Source organism: Oncorhynchus tshawytscha, linkage group LG06 (genome assembly GCF_018296145.1).
Source record: "Oncorhynchus tshawytscha isolate Ot180627B linkage group LG06, Otsh_v2.0, whole genome shotgun sequence".
Taxonomy (NCBI): Eukaryota; Metazoa; Chordata; class Actinopteri; order Salmoniformes; family Salmonidae; genus Oncorhynchus; species Oncorhynchus tshawytscha.
This window is the reverse complement of record NC_056434.1, coordinates 20,076,428-20,096,063: the sequence shown is the minus strand read 5'-3', so window position 1 is coordinate 20,096,063 and position 19,636 is coordinate 20,076,428. Positions and strand designations below refer to the sequence as shown.

At 43.1% G+C, this 19,636-nt stretch overlaps 1 protein-coding gene and 1 non-coding gene across 2 annotated transcripts in view; one reads left to right on the top strand and one right to left on the bottom strand.

Annotated features, from left to right (window-relative positions):
• The window catches only part of LOC112252229 (hyaluronan and proteoglycan link protein 4-like), a 32,341-nt gene extending 13,572 nt beyond the window's left edge, over nt 1-18,769 (bottom strand). The window contains exons 1-2 of the mRNA XM_024423287.1: nt 18,572-18,769; nt 13,084-13,204 (exon numbers count right to left, since the gene is read on the bottom strand). Coding sequence (XP_024279055.1) covers nt 13,084-13,204; nt 18,572-18,574 — 124 coding nt within the window. The 5' untranslated portion in view covers nt 18,575-18,769. The remainder of the gene's footprint in view (nt 1-13,083; nt 13,205-18,571) is intronic.
• A 449-nt stretch (nt 18,770-19,218) lies between these two features.
• Nucleotides 19,219-19,291, top strand: trnaa-agc. Its single transcript has one exon. It is a non-coding gene; the product is annotated as a tRNA-Ala (tRNA).
• The last annotated feature ends 345 nt before the right edge of the window (nt 19,292-19,636 follow it).

Here is a 19,636-nt window from a genome sequence, read left to right as displayed (position 1 = left end):
TTGCTTTGTCATTATGGGGTTTTGCGTGTAGAGTGATAAAGGGGAAAAAATGATTTAATCCATTTTAGAATAAGGCTGTAATGTAACAAAATCTGGAAATGGTCGGAAAACTTTCCAAATGCACTGTATATAGGGACTACTGCTACAGTTATGGGAACCACCCAAACTTCAGCTAAAATATCAGGATAGAGAAAGTGTATATAATTATATAGGCTTTGTGGATCTTCCTTGCTCACATACTATCTTCTTCTCTCTACAATGGCTATTGTTTCCCCTGTGGGGGCCAAGAGGGGTGAGGAGACGTGTCACCTGAGAGATGTGTGTTTCATCATCAAGACCAGATCCCAGCAAGCCTTGTTCTGTGTCCCTGGCACTGCCTCATCGAAGAAAGAACTTCTGAGCTGTGTTCGAATACCCGTACTAACATACTGTATACTACATACTTAATGAGTATATACTACATACTATATACTATTAGTTCATTTTATTATACTGTAACGGAATGGTATCCTTTCAGTTGAATGTACTAGCTCTTTGCCTATCTACCAGAAGTTGATGCTGTTGCTATGCAACCTCTTGCTAGCTAGTTAGCCTAATAATTATTAGTTAGACATTTTACAACTTCAGGTGTGTTCTTAAATTCAATCTGTAGATTTGAGCGTTCTTGCCTGGCAGTCATGTACCCAAGCTGATGTTGGCTACCTTTCTATCTACTTCCAGACACAAATGAAACCACTCTGACCATTTTACTCGCCCTAGCAGAGCTGGTTAGGCCGTTTTCATGTTAACCAGAGCATTGGTGACTGTAACTGTGCTGCTGGAAACAATTGAATTGTGCTTTTTTTGCAGATGTTTACTGACACCGGCCATATTCAACCAGTGTTGAGCTCTCGTAAATTCATTCTGCGCTCTGTACACTCAAACGAGAGTGCTCTGAAATCGGAGTAGATAGCCAGAGCAAATTTACGAAAGCACCCGAATGTCCATTGAGAACGCACAACAACTATACCATTTAGCTAAGCTAAGAATGACGGGAATAATCAAGTAAATAAAAGTTGGCTAGTTAGTTAGATATCCTATTGTTAATATACTAGCAAGTTTGATGTATAAATAGCCAACTAATGTTAGGTAGCTAGCTAACATACCAGTACATACTGCTGTAATGATATGCTATGTGGTTTGTAAGGACAGCGTATCTAACAAATCGCTAGCCAATATAATGTGTAAGGTAACTTATTTGAAAAGTCATTACTTTATTACATTGCTCAATGTAATATTTGTGTTGTGGAGAAATGACCAGGTAGGAGACGGGAGTACAGTTGGTTTTTGTTTAGTCAAAACCCCTCGTGCTCTACAGTTCGCGGCACCCCAGTGCGCATGTGCATTTCCTATTAGCTGTAGTAACGTAACACTGCCGTAATACATTACTGCTTAGTAACAGCATAGTAACTAATCTAAACAGATGTAGATCCCAGATACTACACTCCTCCCCCATAGTGTTTAACTCCCAGAGAACAAGGTAAATACATTAGGGAACTACTAATGCAATATCTGAACAATGCATTCTTAAACATTTTTCAACTACTGGGTTGAAGCAGACTTTTCAAAGCCCAGCACAAATCCACTCCGTTATTCTTGAGAAACATTTCAAAATCGTTTGACGTGAAAGGAGGGCCATTGTCCGATACGAGCTCCTTGACTAGTCCAAAGGATGCGAACAGGTGTCTGAGAAGATTGATGGTCTTCTCAGCTGTGTTTAGTTGAGTAGGGAACACTTCCATCCACTTGGAATGGACATAGATGACAACAAGGAAATGTTTCTTGTCAATCTCGGCGTAATCCACATGGATGCGTTCCCAAGGTGTAGCAGCCCAGGACCATGGGGATGAAGAGGTGCAGCAGCAGGCTTGTTGTGAACAGCTTCACAAGGTGAGCAGTGGCCTACATGCTGTTGAATGTCCTGATCCAGTCCAGGCCACCACAGATAACTGCGAGCGAGTGCTTTCATTCGAGTGATCCCTGGATGTCCCTCATGCAGGTCAGATAGCAGTCTCCTCTGGAATTTGTGAGGTACCACCACACTTGATCCCCACAGAACACATCCTTGATCAGTGGTCAACTGGTCTTTCTTGTCGATGAATGGAGGAAGGTTATCATCATTTACGAAGGTTGGCCACCCGCCTAATGTTAAGTCCAAGACTTTGGAAAGCACTGGGTCTTTCCTTGTTTCCTCTGCTATGTCTGAAGCAGATATGCGCAGTTCGTCAATGAGAGAGATCTGGAAGACTGCTCTATCATCTTCACTGTCGGAGTCACTATTGCATGGTAGTCTTGATAGTGCATCGGCATTTGCGTGATCACTGGATCGTCTGTACTCAATCTCGTAGTCGTAGGCTAACAATATCAGAGCCCAACGTTGCATTCGAAGTGCAGCAAGGGTTGGTATAGCTGATTTTGGTCCAAGGATGGCCAACAGAGGCTTGTGATCTGTCAGCAGTTGGAACTTCCTTCCGTAGATGTATTTGTGAAACTTCTTCACTCCGAATATTATGCTCAGGGATTCCTTCTCAATTTGAGCATAATTTTTCTCACTTGGTGACAGAGTCCGTGATGCAAATGCGATAGGGTGTACTTCACCTGATGGTAGAACATGTGAGATGACGGCTCCTACTCCGTATGGAGATGCATCACACGCGGGTCTCAGCTTCATCTCTGTGTTGTAGTGGGCAAGCCACTTGCTCTTTAGCAGACGCTGTTTGCAAGTCTTGAATGCTTCTTCGCATTTTGGGGACCAATTCCACTTTGTATCGGCCTGCAGCAGTTGGTGAAGCGGATGCAACAATGTGGACAAGTTTGCCACAAACTTTCCGTAATAGTTCAGGAGCCCCAAAAATGACCTCAGCCCTGAGATATTTGTGGCTGCTGGTGCGTTTACAATTGCTTCCACCTTGCTGTTGGTTGGGTGCAGGCCTTGTGCATCAATCTTGTATCCGAGATACTCCACTGAGTCCTAGAGGAACTCACACTTGCTGCGTTTCATTCTCACTCCGTATTTTTCCAGTCTTGACATCACTTTGTCCAGCACTACAAGGTGCTCTCCAATGGTTGGTGCTGACACAAGGATGTCGTCCATGAAGCACACACCATTGTCTATACTGTCCAAGATCTGATCCATTGTTTGTTGGAATATCGCTGGAGCTGTCGAGATTCCATAGGCCAAGCAATTGAATCTGAATAGCCCCTTGTGTTTATTGATGGTCAGATACTGTTCTGACTCCAGACCCAGCTTCAGTTGCTGATAAGCAAATGCCAGGTCCAGCTTACTGAAAACCTTCCCACCAGCTAGAGTGGCAAACAGATCTTCAGCGTTTGGTAGTGGATATTCCTCTGGTATGCAGCGATTTACTGTGACCTTGTAGTCACCGCACATTCTGACGGTCTTGTCTTTCTTTGGGACTACAACAATCGGAGCGGCCCAGTCGCTCCTCGATACTTTTGTGATTATGTTATTCTTCTGTAGGCAGTCCATGGTTTGTGAAAGACAGGCTTGGTTCCTTCTTGCACTCTGCCTTCTGCTGTGAAGTCTTGTATTTCACCAGAGCCATCTTTGAAAAGTTCTTTGTGCGTCTCCAGCATGTTAGTGAGTGTAGCCTGACTCACTGGTTTGTCATTTCTCAGACTGAAGATTTCTCCCCAGTTCAACTTGATCTTTTGTAGCCAGTTTCTGCCTAGCAAGGCTGATTTTTCTCCTTTAACAATGACAAGCGGTAGCGTCCACTCCTTCCCCTCATACCGGACTGGTAGCTGGATCTGCCCTAACACAGGAATAGTGTCACCAGTGTATGAAGAAAGGCGGACAGACGCGGGCTGAAGAGGGCACTCTTTCAGTTTTTCTTTGCAGAGTCTCTCTGGAACCAGAGATACAGACGCTCCGGTGTCCAGCTGCATTTTTACTGGTTTTCCCACTAACTCCATGTTGAGATAGATTCCATCTTTTAGTTGTTGAGCTGTGTACACTGTGAACAGTTCCACTAGTGTTTCAGTTGTACCTTCCTCTTCTTGTGCTGCGTCTGACACTTACTGCTCTCTTTTGCTGTGCGTTTCGAGGCTTTACACACTCTCTGTAAATGTCCAACCTTTCCACAATTGTGGCACTTTTCATTTTGGAATCGACATTCACTCTGCTGATGATTATCTCCCCCACATCTGTAGCAACTTGGCTTAGACCTTTGAGATGTGGGCTGCTTTGTTCTTGTGTAACCTTGAGGACGGGACTGAGAAAGGTGTGAATTTTGTGAGCCTTTTTCACCACGTGCATCACTGACCTGTTGAACACCTTTCTGACCTTCTGCATGTCCTGATAGCTCAATAGTATCCCTGTGGGCAAGCTCGAGTCCAAGTGCTATATCACAGGCTTTCTTAAAGGTCAGGTCCTTCTCTGACAGGAGCCTTCTGTGATATGCTTCACCTGTGAGACCACATACAAACTTGTCTCGAAGAGCATCATCAATAAATCGTGCAAACTCACATGTACTTGCGAGCCTTTTCAAAGCAAGGATGTAGTCAGCCAAGGTTTCCCCTTGACTCTGGTGACATTGGTAAAATCTGAAACGTTCTGCAATGAGAATTGGCTTAGGCTTGAAATCCCTTGAAAGAGTTTCAGTCAGTTCTGCATAGTTCATCTCCACTGCTTTCATTGGTTCAATGAGACCTTTCAGCAATCCATACTCAGTTGGACCCAAAACACTGAGAAAGTGTTTTGTGTCTGCTTCTTTTCATCTTTGATTTCATTTGCAGCCAGCCAACGCTCAAAGCGCTCCAAATAGGAATCAAAATCCTCTTTTGTAGCCTCAAACTCTGGTACTCGACCATTGGTTGCCATTTTCACAGTTAATTGTTCAGTTTCCTTATTCCTTGTATTCCTTAATTTTCATCTACTTCTTCACTTCAGAAATTACTTCATTCACTGCACTCATTTGTAATAATGTACACACCGTGTTACGTTCCTTCTTCCTTTTTTTTCTTGACAATATTTCTCCACTGAGATCGCCTCATTTCAATGGATTCAATGACAGTTTTTAAAATTTAACCACCAGAGGGCATTGTCGCTATTCTGGACTCCAATACTTGGCAGCTCCTGAATACTGTACTAGCAGTGCTAGCAGTGCTTAGCCTACTCTACTGGCAAAAGAAAATAAAAAATAACTGATGAATTACATAATTATTTTGAGTTTCATTACTCATGTGCCCTGAACAACTACAAAGTTAACTTCCTACAAAACAGGTGGGGGAAAAGGGTACCTAAGTATGGTTCTCAATCAGAGACAACGATAGACAGCTGTCCCTGATTGAAAACCATACCAGGCCAAGACATAGAAATACAAAACATAGAAAAAAGGACATAGAATGCCCACCCTAGTCACACCCTGGCCTAACCAAAATAGAGAATAAAAAGCCTCTCTATGGCCAGGGCGTGACAACCAAGGAAAATATTAAGATTACAAAGTTAGAATTTTCCTAATATAACTTTCAGATATTTTAATATCTGCTCAATTAGTCTTCGAATTAATTAATTATTATTTACCTCACGTTAGTCTCATTACAAACGTCGTAAATTGTTGGTTATCTGCACGAACCCAGTCTTCACTATGAGTCATCCATACATCAATTGTCTTAAAATCATTTATTTACTATCTACCTAATTCACAGAAATGCATAACACAAACAAACAAAGTAGATGGTTACAAAGAAATTATAACGGATGTGCCCTAGTGGGTTAAACCGGCATGGCGGCTTGTTAGACAAAAGGGGAGTGGGGGTCAGCTGAGAAGTCACTACAGAGTTGATAATTATAACAATTGAAATGCTAATCCTTTACACATGAACGCTCACTCATTCGGGAACAATTGCAATCAATACATATATCTACGCTCAGTGTGTCGTCGGGATCTCTGTTGAGAAGTTCGTTTCTGTTGGAGAGTCTGTCCGCCCTCTCTCTCTCTCTCTGTCGTGGTTAGAATGGATAGTTCAGAGTGACATTCATTCATGTCGTTATAGAATAGATAGCGGTTGTCGGTCTTCGCGTTCAATGATACCAAATTCCTAGCTGCAGACTAGTAATTAATATCAAAGACTTGTTCTTATTCTGTCGGTATCGATAGTCTAAGAGTTTAACCACGTGGGATGGTTAAAAGTTCAGCAGTCTGGTCTCAAACCTTGGCCCTCTCGTTATCAAGGTAAGCTGGTCTGCAACCTTTAGCCATCTCATAATTGAGGTAAGCTCGGTCTCCTCTCAAACCTTGGCCCTCTCGTTATCGAGGTAAGCTGGTCTGGTGATAGAAAACCCGGGTGGGGGTTTTATTTGGAAGAGCAGAAAAGGGACTGTCCCAGGATGCCAGATAACTGTGCTCATGGGCGGTCCTCTGATTTAGTTCAGGGAATTGGAGTTTCCTTCATTAAACTGTCCAAAATCACATTACATAATTTCACAAACAGTATCATCCTCACTCATTCATCTTATACAACAATTAGATGTAAGCCTCATATCTGAGGCTATTGTATAAACAGCGTTATGGTATTGTTGCCGTATTGTCTCCCATGAGTTTCACAAAATTGTACCAAACGGACCAGTTCGTAGCTGGATTCTTCACCGATATTTTATACGTTCTCCAGAATATAAATGTTGTTCGGTTCTCCAGTTCAGTGAGGTGAAAGAAATTCCTTTGTTCTCTTTATGAACTCTCTCTCTCTATATACTGTCTGGTCATGAGGCAGGATCTTCCCTAGGGATTTACGACCTCTCTGACCACAGCAGCCTGGTTGTAGGAGACAGAGAGAGATGGTGCCGAGGTAGGAGGATGGTGCTCGCCATGTGTCTGTTAAGGGGATTTTCATCAATGATGACTAATACATTTCAATCACGACTGACTAATCAGAATACTATTATGTTACTGTATATGTACTAATCAGAATACTATTATGTTACTGTATATGTACTAATTAGAATACTATTATGTTACTGTATATGTACTAATCAGAATACTATTATGTTACTGTATATGTTTGAATTTGCTTTTTAATCCTAGTACTGAATATAATGTGTGTAAATATAATCAATAATCAGAACAGTGACTGTCTGTTCCTTGGTAGAAATGAATGAACTATATCGCCAGACTGGCTAGAATGCTTATCTACACAGGATGACCTTGGCTCTAGGCGAGGTGGGAAGGCTTGAGAACTATAGAGCCTTTCTACCAGTGTCAAGAAGAGACGGAACATTTAGAAAACGCTGACGTCATTTTCAGTTTATTACCTGTGGTAAAATGTGTAAGGAGCAGTACTCCTGTGAATAAAATCTGCTGTTTGACTTTAAGACTGGGCTCTGTCCATTTTTATAAAATAAGGGTCATACAAATCCTTATGAATTGACCGTGTTTAATTTTGATTGGGTATTAAAACAGAGGAATTTATTTCCTGCAACAGTGTCCAAAGAGGGCAACGTCATGACAAGTGTGTGCAAATGTAGAAGAGTAGGGAGGTAGGCAATAAATAGGCCATAGAGGAGAAATAATTACAATTTAGCATTAATACTGGACTGATAGATGTGCAGATGATGATGTGCAAGTAGAGACAGTGGGGTGAAAAAGAGCAAGAGGGTAAGTAATAATATGGGGATGAGGTAGTTGGGTATGCTATTTACAGATTGGCTGTTGTGACGACCCTCCCACTCTGTCTGCCGATTCTTTCTCTTTGCTCTTGTTTTCCTTAATAGGATGTCGATGGGCGGAGCCGGGAGGGTCATCAGCGAAATGGGACACACCAGTAAGAATTCCAGCTCTCACAGACCTGTTAGTTTTCTTTAAGAAGCCCTCCTGTTCTCCACTCATTACCTGTATTAACTGCACCTGTTTGAACACGTTACCTGTATAAAAGACACCTGTCCACACACTCAATCAAACAGACTCCAACCTCTCCACAATGGCCAAGACCAGAGAGCTGTGTAAGGACATCAGGGATAGAATTGTAGACCTGCACAAGGCTGGGATGGTCTACAGGACAATAGGCAAGCAGCTTGGTGAGAAGGCAACAACTGTTAGCACAATTATTAGAAAATGGAAGAAGCCCTCGGTCTGGGGCTCCATGCAAGATCTCACCTCGTGGGGCATCAATGATCATGAGGAAGGTGAGGGATCAGCCCAGAACTACACGGCAGGACCTGGTCAATGACCTGAAGAGAGCTGGAACCACAGTCTCAAAGAAAACCATTAGTAACACACTACGCCGTCATGGATTAAAATCCTGCAGCGCACGCAAGGTCCCCCTGCTCAAGCCAGCGCATGTCCAGGCCCATCTGATGTTTGCCAATGACCATCTGGATGATCCAGAGGATGAATGGGAGAAGGCCATGTGGTCTGATGAGACAAAAATAGAGCTTTTTGGTCTAACCTCCACTCGCCGTGTTTGGAGGAAGAAGAAGGATGAGTACAAACCCAAGAACACCATCCCAACCATGAAGCATGGAGGTGGAAACATCATTCTTTGGGGATGCTTTTCTGTAAAGGGGACAGGACGACTGCACCGTATTGAGGGGAGGATGGATGGGGCCATGTATCGCGAGATCTTGGCCAACAACCTCCTTCCCTCAGTAAGAGCATTGAAGATGGGTCGTGGCTGGGTCTTCCAGCATGACAACGACCCAAAACACACAGCCAGGGCAACTAAGGAGTGGCTCCGTAAGAAGCATCTCAAGGTCCTGGAGTGGCCTAGCCAGTCTCCAGACCTGAACCCAATAGAAAATCTTTGGAGGGAGCTGAAAGTCCGTATTGCCCAGCGACAGCCCTGAAACCTGAAGGATCTGGAGAAGGTCTGTATGGAGGAGTGGGCCAAAATCCCTGCTGCAGTATGTGCAAACCTGGTCAAGAACTACAGGAAACGTATGATTTCTGTAATTGCAAACAAAGATTTCTGTACCAAATATTAAGTTCTGCTTTTCTGATGTATCAAATACTTACGTCATGCAATAAAATGCAAATTAATTACTTAAAAATCATACAATGTGATTTTCTGGATTTTTGTTTTAGATTCCGCCTCCCACAGTTGAAGTGTACCTATGATAAAAATTACAGACCTCTACATGCTTTGTAAGTAGGAAACACTGCCGATTTTGCAGGTTATCAAATACTTGTTCTCCCCACTGTATGCAGATACTTGGGAAGAACATCTGTCCTGTATTCAAGCCTAGCTGCGGGCCGCCTCACGATCGATCTGGCTAAATGTGAGTTTGCTCAGGCGACCATTACATACCTTGGAAAGGTGGTTGGGCAGGGTGAAGTGCGTCCTGTTCAGGCTAAGGTTGTAGCTATTGATGCTTTTCCACCACCAACTACTAAAAAGTAACAGATGCGTTTCTTAGGACTGACTGGTTATTACGGTAGTTTTCTCTACTGTGGTCGCTCCCTTGACAGATTTGCTGAAAGCTAAGGCTGTTTACGTATGGTTTTATAGTTCTCAACGGGCTTTTGAAGATGCAAAGAGGTTGCTTACCTCAACTCCAGTGTTGGCTGCTCCTTGTGTGGATTTGTCATTTACCTTGCAGGTGGATGCTAGTCATGTGGGGGCATGTGCAGTTTTGCTGCAAGCAGATGTGTCTGGGGTTGAGAGGCCTGTAATTTTCTATTCCAGAAAGTTTAACCATTATCAGTTGAACTACTCTGTCATTGAAAAAGAAGCGCTAGCACTCATATGGGCGCTACAATACTTCGAGGTGTATGTCGGGTCAGGAGTAGTGCCTATTGTGGTCTACACCGACCATAATCCTCTCACCTTTTTGAGGTCCATGATGTGTCCTAATCAGAGGAGAATGAGATGGTGTTTATTTTTTACAAGCATTCCATCTCGATGTGCGGCATATCCGGGGGACATAATGTCATTGCTGACGCGTTCTCTCGTGCGCCCTGTTCCTGAATGTCCATGTGACTGACCACTGTTGTTTTGTGTCTGGTATTGTCGTGTTCTGTCACTCCAGTCTGTTCCCTTCTGGTCTCGTTTTCTTCTTTCCTCTTAAAGGTTGCTTCCTGTCCGCAAAGGATGCTGAGGTCTGCGGAGGATGAGCTTGGCTGGGGCAAGTGGACTCAGAGGTTGGTCTTGTCTTGTTGCTCTTGTTTTCCTTAATAGGATGTCGGTGGGCGGAGCAGGGAGGGTCGTCAACAAAATGGGACACCTGGGTTTGGGTGTGTTCCATTCATTGAGGAGACTCTCTCAATGCAGACACTGATAGATTTTGGGCTGTGGCATTTTTGTGGCTGTTTTTGTTTGTTTGCGTTGGCACCTTTCAACACCCCTCATTATCACATTAATGCATGCCACCACTCACTTATACTACTGATTACTGACTACACACACCATTGTTAATTGTATTTAGTTAATAAATATATTTTGTTATTCCTTAGCTCCACGTTGTCTCCCTTTTTGTTATGAACTTTGAGCAGGTTAGTGACACTGTGTACAGGTACAGTGATCGGTAAGCTGCTCACAGCTGATGCTTAAAGTTAGAGAGGGAGATATAAGACTCCAGCTTCAGTGATTTTTGCAATTCGTTCCAGTCATTGGCAGTGGAGAACTGGAAGGAAAGGCAGCCAAAGGAAGCGTTGGCTTTGGGGATGACCAGTGCAATATACCTGCTGGAGAGCGTGCTACGGTTGGGTGTTGCTATGGTGACCAGTGAGCTGAGATAAGGCAGGGCTTTACCTAGCAAAGACTTATAGATTACCTGGAGCCAGTGGGTTTGGCGATGGATATGTAGTGAGGGCAAGCCAACGAGAGCATACAGGTTGCAGTGGTGGGTAGCATATGGGGCTTTGGTGACAAAACAGATGGCACTGTGATAGACTACATCCAGTTTGCTGAGTAGAGTGATGGGGGCTATTTTATAAATGACATCGCCAAAGTCAAGGATCGGTAGGATAGTCAGTTTTATTAGGCTGTGTTTGGCGGCATGAGTGAAGGAGGCTTTGTTGCAAAATAGGAAGCCGATTCATGATTTAATATTGGATTGGAGATGCTAAATGTGAGTCTGGAAGGAGAATTTACAGTCTAAACAGACACCCAGGTAGTTGTCCACATATTCTAAGTCAGAACCGTCCGGAGTAGTGATGCTAGTCGGACGGGAGGGTGCGGGCAGCAATCGGTTGAAGAGTATGCACTTAGATTTACTAACATTTAAAAGCATTTGGAGGCCACGGAAGGAGTGTAGGGCGCTGAAGCTCGTTTGGAGGTTTGTTAGCACAGTGTCCAAAGACGGGCCAGATGTAAACAGAATGGTTTTGTCTACATAGAGGTGGATCAGATAATCACCAGCAGCAAGAGCGACATCAATGATGTATACAGAGAAAAGAGTCAGCCCGAGAATTGAACACTGTGGCAACCTCATAGAGACTGCCAGAGGTCTGGACAACAGGCCCTCCGATTTGACACACTGAACTCTATCTGAGAAGTAGTTAGTGAACCAGGTGAGGCAGGCATTTGAGAAGCCAAGGCGATTGAGTCTGCCGTAATAATGCGTTGATTGACAGAGTCGAAAGCCTTGGCCAGGTAGATGAAGATGGTTGCACTGTACTGTATGTTATCGATGGCGGTTATGAAATGGTTTAAGACCTTGAGCGTGGCTGAGGTGCACCCATGACCAGCTCGGAAACCAGACTGCATATTGGAGAAGGTACGGTGGGATTCAAAATTGTCGGTGATCTCTTTATTAAATTGGCCTTCGAAGATTTTAGAAGGGCAGGATGGATATAGGGCTATAACAGTTTGGGTCTAGAGTGTCTCCCCTTTGAAGAGAGGGATTACCGCAGCAGCTTTCCAATCTTTGGGGATCTCAGACGATACGAAAGAGGTTGAATAGGCAGGTAATGGGGTTACAACAATTTCGGTTGATAATTTTAGAAGGAGAGGGTACAGATTGTCTTGCCCAGCTGATTTGTAGGAATCCAGATTTTGCAGCTATTTCAGAACATCAGCTGTCTGGATTTGAGTGAAGGAGGAGCGGCGGGGGGAGGGGGGGGGCAAGTTGCTGCAGGGTGTGCTGAGATGTTGGCCAGGGTAGGGGTAGCCAGGTGGCAAGCATGACCAGCTGTGGAAAAAAGCTTATTGAAATGATCGATTATCGTAGATTTATCGGTGGTGACAGTATTTCCTATCCTCAGTGCAGTGGGCAGCTGGGAGGAGGTGCTCTTATTCTCCATGGACTTTACAGTTTCCCAACACTTTTTGGGAATTCGTGCTACAGGAAGAAAATTTCTGTTTGAAAAAGCTAGCCTTATATATTGGTTCCTGACTTCCCTGAAAAGTTGCACATCGCCCGGGCTATTCGATGCTAATGCAGAATGCCACAGGATGTTTTTGTGCTGGTCAAGGGCAGTCAAGACTGGAGTGAACCAAGGGCTATATCTGTTCTTAGTTCTACATTTTTTGAATGGGGCATGCTTATTTAAGATTGAGAGGAAAGCACCTTTGAAGAGCAACCAGGCTTCCTCTACTGACGGGATGAGGTCAATATCCTTCCAGGATACCCGGGCCAGGTTGATTAGAAAGGCCTGCTCGCTGAAGTGTTTTAGAGAGCTTTTGACAGTGATGAGGGGTGGCCGGTAGACCGTGGACCCATTACGCAAGCAGGCAATGAGGCAGTGATCGCTGAGATCCTGGTTGAAGACAGCAGAGGTATATTTAGAGGGCAAGTTGGTCAGGATATCTATGAGGGTGCCCATGGCTACGGATTTAGGGTTGTACCTGGTAGGTTCCTTGATAATTTGTGTGAGATTGAGAGCATCTAGCTTAGGACGGCCAGGGTGTTAAACTGGGACATGCTTAGGTTACGTAATAGTACAAACTCTGAATATAGATGGGGGGGGGGCGATCAATTCACATATGGTGTCCAGGGCATAGCTGGGGGCTGAAGGGGGTCTATAACAAGTGGCAACGGTGAAAGACTTGCTTCTGGAAAGATGGATTTTTATAGCCTTAAGTACCTCAGAATGTAGTGAAGCAATATGTGTGGGATGGGGATAGAGACAAAGTCAGAGATCTTACCCAGTACATGAACAACTTTCCTCCTTCCCTTCTCAGCATCGGCAGGGAGGGAGGTCACAGAGAGGACAAAGGTTAGGACCACGCAGGTCACTGTCCCCAGGAACAGGGGCTGTGAGGAGTGCTGCAAGGAAGGCAGGGAGAGAGGGACACATTTGAGTTTGAGTTATGGTGGTGCCCAATGGTGCTGCTAGGCATTCCTAAGGCCTGAAATGGCTAACCTATATAACATGGAGGATGGACCAACTCCTATCTTGTTTAGGACATGACTAATGAGCAATTCTGCAACTGAACATTATGTGCTATATTATGCAGTGGTAAGAGAGTGCATTACACCATGTGATATAGCAATTCAGGAATAGGGCTTCTAACGTCACCGGACTTGGCAATCAATTATAACCCCAGGAGAAAGAGCGAGGTGATGAAGCTGCTCAATTAAGTAATTCAGAAATGGTATTACACAATTAGATAGTCCAATTGGTTTGACCAAGGGGGCATTTAAGTCTGTATGTAGGTTAAGGTTGGAATATGGTGAAGTATTAGTTCAACTTCATTGTACAGTAGAACACATACAGTACAAGTAAAAAGTTTGGACACACCTACTTATTCAAGGGTTTTAATTTTTACTATTTTCTACATTGTAGAATAATAAAGACATCAAAACTATGAAATATTGGAATTATGTAGAAACCAAAAAAGTGTTAAACTCAAAAAAATATATATATTTAGATTCTTCAAAGTAGCCACCCTTTTGCCTTGACGACAGCTTTGCACACTCTTGGCATTCTCTCAACCAGTTTCACCTGGAATGCTTTCTCAACTGTCTTGAGTTCCCACATATACTGAGCACTTGTTGGCTGCTTTTCCTTCACTCTGTGGTCCAACTCATCCCAAACCATCTCAATTGGGTTGAGGTCAGGTGATTGTGGAGGCCAGGTCATCTGATGCAGCACTCCATCCCTCTCCTTCTTGGTCAAATAACCCTTACACAGCCTGGAGGTGTGTTGGGTCATTGTTCTGTTGAAAACAAATGATTATCCCACTAAGTGCATACCAGATGGGATGGCGTATCGCTGCAGAATGCTGTGGTAGCCATGCTGGTTTAGTGTGCCTTGAATTCTAAATACATCACTGACAGTGTAACCAGCATAGCACCCCAACACCATCACACCTCCTCCATGCTTCACGGTGGGAACCACACATGCGGAGATCATCCATTCACCTACTCTGCGTCTCACAAATTTGGACTCATCATACCAAAGGACAGATTTCCACCAGTCTAAAGTCCATTGCTTGTGTTTCTTGACCCAAGCAAGTCTCTTCTTATTATTGGTGTTCTCTAGTAGTGGTTTCTTTGCACCAATTCAACCAAGAAGGCCTGATTCAAGCAGTCTCCTCTGAACAGCAGAAATGCCTTCTGGAATGTGAACTTTTATGTGCCTTAATAACAGACTTGTATGTCATCTGTTAATACAAATAAAATTGTTAAATTACGAGCCTAGTTGGTTTAGCTGTGGAAAAAAAGAGCAACCTCCCCACTAGCCATGATTGATTGGCTGCGACAATGAGTAAGCTGGACATGCCGAGAAATGAGTTCGGATTGGAATTCCATATAGCACGCTTCTGTCTATTTAAGCTGGTCTGTATGTGTAGCTAATCCTGTCTAACACTGCTTTTTAAAAATGCATTGTGTAGTAGAACTGCATAAGTGTTGCTCTCCACTTTCTGGAGGACCAACTTTTGAAATCAGTGGCATCTGTGATGGGGAGAAGCATCCATCTATGAGATATACGGGTAAGATAGTCTAGGTAGCTACATTTTCAGATATTTCACGTTTCTAATTTTGACAAAGTTGTTTTCCTTTCAAGTTAAAGTGCACTGTTACTTAGCTAACATTTGCTGGCTGGCTCACTAGTTTACATTATGTGTATCGTCTTATTATTTGTATCTCAGAAATTTGCTTTGCTAGTTATAGCCTAATGTTTGCTAGCCAACATTGAACCTGGTTGGTTAGCTACTTGCAGATTCATGCAGGGTAGTAACGTCATGAGTTGGGGATTATGGTTCATTGTTTAGCGAGCTAGTTAGCTACATGTCTTAACAAAAGACTCCACTATGGAAGTGTCCATTTCAATAGAATGTCACTGCGACAAATGTTGATAGACCTAGCTGGTAAATTCGCTTTGGCTATCTACTTCGATTTCAGAGCACTCTTGTCTGAGTGTGCTAGAGTGCAGAATAACTTGACGAATTTACGAAATGTAAACACCCATTGAATATGGCCGGTGTCAGTAAACGTTGGCAAAAAAGCCTAAATTGTTGCCAGCAGCACAGTTGCAGTCACCAACGCTCTGGATAACATAAAAACAGCCAAACCACTTTTCTAGGGTGAGTAAAACGGTCAGTGAGCTGTTCTCTCATTTGCGTCTGGAAGTAGATAGCAAGCTAGCCAACATTAGCCAATTAGCTTGGGTGCTTGACTGCTGTTGTTAGGACAGAACTCGGGTAAACCCTTAGAGATGTGTGGGGCTAATGCTTAAGAGGGTGTGAACGATGCTGAAAGGGTGGAGACAAAGAAGAGCTCTCCAGTAGGTACCAAAACATTCAAAGGCCATTTTCTCAAAAGTGAGGTTACAATTTTATCAACTTTCAAAGCAGAATTACTTTCCCATTGTCCCTCAAATGCAGCGTATGCAATTCCATTTTGTAGCTCTGTGTCTCTGCTTTTATCCAATAAACACAAGTTCAGATTTTGCTACATAAGACCGAATCAAGGTGGTTGGTCACATTTGAGCAGCAATTTCTGAGGCTGGTAAATCTAATGAATTTATCCTCTGCAGCAAAAGTAACTCTGGGTCGTCCTTTCCTGTGGTGGTCCTCATGAGAGCCAATTTCATCATAGCATTTGATGGTTTTTGCGACTGCACTTGAAGAAACGTTCAAAGAAATGTTCATTCTTGACTGACCTTCATGTCTTAAAGTAATGATGGACTGTCATTTCTCTTTGCTTATTTGAGCTGTTCTTGCCATAATATGGACTTGGTCTTTTACCGAATAGGGCTATCTTCTGTATACCAACGCTATCTTGTCACAACACTACTAATTGGTTCCAACGCATTAAGAAGGGAAGAAATTACACAAATTAACTTTTAAAAACTTTTAACCTTTTCCTTGAAATTCATTCCAGGTGACTACAATATGAAGCTGGTTAAGATAATGCCAAGAGTGTGCAAAGCTGTCATCAAGGCAAAGGGTGGCTACTTAGAAGATTTTCAAATATAAAATATATTTTGATTTGTTTAACACGTTTTTGGTTACTACATAATTCCATGTGTGTTATACGGTGACTGAGTTCACCAGGAAGTGCATGGGAGATGTTGTACCCACTGTGACTATTAAAACCTCCCAAAAAAGAAACCGTGGATGGATGGCAGCATTGGCGCAAAACTGAAAGCGCAAACCACTGCATTTAACCATGGCAAGGGGACTGGGAATATGGTCAAATACAAAAAGTGTAGTTGTATCTTACATAAGGCAATCAAACAGGAAAAACATCAGTACTGAGACAAAGTAGAGTTGCAATTCAACAGCTCAGGCACAATCATTTTTTTGGCAGGGTCTACAGACAATCACATACTACAAAGGAAAACCAGCCACGTCGTGGACACCAACGTTTTGCTTCCAGTCAAGCTAAATACATTCTTTGCCCGCTTTGAGGATAACACAGTGCCACCGATGTGGCCTGCTACCAAGGACTGTGGGCTCTCCTTCTCCGTGGCTGACGCGAATAAGACATTTAAGCGTGTTGACCCTCACAAGGCTGCCGGTCCAGGCGACATCCCTAGCCGTGTCCTCCGAGCATGCGCAGACTAGCTGGCTGGAGTGTTTACGAACATATTCAATCTCTCCCTATCCCAGTCTCCTGTCCTCACTTGCTTCTAGATGTCCACCATTGTTCCTGTACCCAAGAAAGCAAAGGTTACTGAACTACATGACTATCGCCCTGTAGCACTCACTTCCGTCATCATGAAGTCCTTTGAGAGGCTAGTTAAGGATCATATAGCCTCTACCTTACCTGACACCCTAGACCCACTTCAGGAATACAAATGCAAGAATGCTGTTCATTGACTTTAGTGCAGCATTCAACACCATAGTACCCTCCAAGCTCACCATTAAGCTCGGGGCCCTGGATCTGAACCCCGCCCTGTGCAACTAGGTCCTGGACTTCCTGACGGCCACCCCCAGGTGGTAAAGACAGGAAACAACAACTCCACCTCAGTAGGCTGAAGAAATTTGGCTTGGCCCTTAAAACCCTCACAAACGTTTACAGATGCACAATTGAGAGTATCCTGTCGGGCTGTATCCTGCATCCTGCCTGGTACAGCAACTGCACCGCCCGCAACCGCAGAGCACCCGATGTCACAGGAAGGTCAAAAAGATCATCAAGGACATCAACCACCCGAACCACGGCCTGTTCTCCCCGCTATCATTCAGAAGGCGAGGTCAGTACAGGTGCATCAAATGGGACCGAGAGGCTGAAAAATAGCTTCTATCTTAAGGTCATCAGACTGTTAAATAGCCATCACTAGCTGGCTTCCACCCGGTTACGCAACCCTGCACCTTAGGCTGCTGCCCTATATACATAGACTTTGAATCACTGGCCACTTTAATAACGGAACACTACTCACTTACGCTAGGAAGCATTTCGCTGAACCCGCAATAACATCTGCTAAACATGTCTATGTGAACAATAAAATTGTATTTTATTTTGAACACAAGCATTTCGATACATCCACAATAACATCTGCTAAACATGTCTATGTGAACAATAAAATTTTATTTTATTTTGAACACAAGCATTTCGATACATCCACAATAACATCTGCTAAACATGTCTATGTGAACAATAAAATTGTATTTTATTTTGAACACAAGCATTTCGATACATCCACAATAACATCTGCTAAAAATGTGTCTGTGACCAATACAATTTTATTTTATTCATAGTTTTGAGGTCTTCACTATTATTATACAATGTATAAAATAGTCAAAATAAAGAAAAACCCTGGAATGAGTAGGTGTGTCCAAACTTTTGACTGGTACTGTGTATGGATACAATGTCATACAGAGCCTCCAATGTTTAGATGTTAAAAAAGTAAACAATAATATAATGAATGTAATAAAGAGTTATTATTGCAGTAGAATACATTCCTTTTTAGGCACCTCTGCAATATTATACATTTTAGTTGTCTATATAGATAGACTATAACAGGAACATGCAAATATGCTGCTGACCACATTGTGAACAAATAACCCTACATGCGCCACTCCAGTCTCCTTCTCTCCTCCTCATCATGCACTGTACTGCAATAGTAGTCTACAGTACTGTAGCAACTCTTCAAGGTTACTGCAGGCTACAGTAATATCCCATGCAGTTATAAAAAAGACCGCATGATGCGCAGACACAGAGGCAACCCATCCCCCCACTTACCATTATTATCTCTTCAAGAATACTGCGTCTGTCTGAAGATATATATGCCGTATGTCGTTTGCTCCAGCTGGGCTTTTAATGATATGGTGCAGTACTTGACTCATCCTCTCTCTCTCTATCCTGCAGTTAGCTTGCGGTCTCCTGCCCTATAGCTGTTTCATTTTGTCAATGCAGGGGAACTGCTGACGCTGGGCAGGACTGGGCTAGTTAGACTGTTCCGCAGTTCACTCATTTTAAGTATAATGATGATAATCACTATCAGAGAGTGGCACAGCAATTCACTGTCCTATCTTACTACAATGTAGGCTGTCATTCAGGGTACAGTAAGGGAACAACAGTGCTACAATGTTGCATTTGCTGTCACATTGACATGGTAAATTGTGCCAGCAGGTACACAATGTTTCAGAAATGCAGTGATAGTTACACTCAATCGCCGAAAACTCATTAAACTTAGCCTAGCAATGTTATCCAAAAGCAAAAATTGTAATTGTAGCTAATGTAATGTTATTATCTATTTCACCCAATGTGGATTTGTGTGCATGTAGTTATTATAGACTATAATTTAGCAGGATACCAAATACTAACCACTGGTAGGGACATACTAATTGCATACTATATGAACCTACTCTGAGCCAAATTTGCGAACCGGGGAATTAGCTCAAATGGTAGAGCGCTCGCTTAGCATGCGAGAGGTAGCGGGATCGATGCCCGCATTCTCCAAACAATTTTTCTTCGCCTAAACATTTCAAGAGTGTTCTAGAGAGAAGGGTATAGGCTACTGTTACGATGGTGCTCTTTTCAACTATAAAAGAATTGCTGAGAATGACTACGGCGTTTTCTGAAGTCAGGATCACGCCAATTTACACTATAGTAGGAATTTCTTTTGATTGTGCAACATTTTATTTCTGTCAAGTCTCAGTAGGAGGCCATAAAGAATCCAGTTTACCAGTCAGTGGTGTAGTTCTATTTTTTAAGGTGTATGAACGCAGAAAATGTCAATTATGTCATCAATCAAAGTTTGTACTCTCAGATGTAGCCAATTGAATAGCCAGCCCACCATTATAT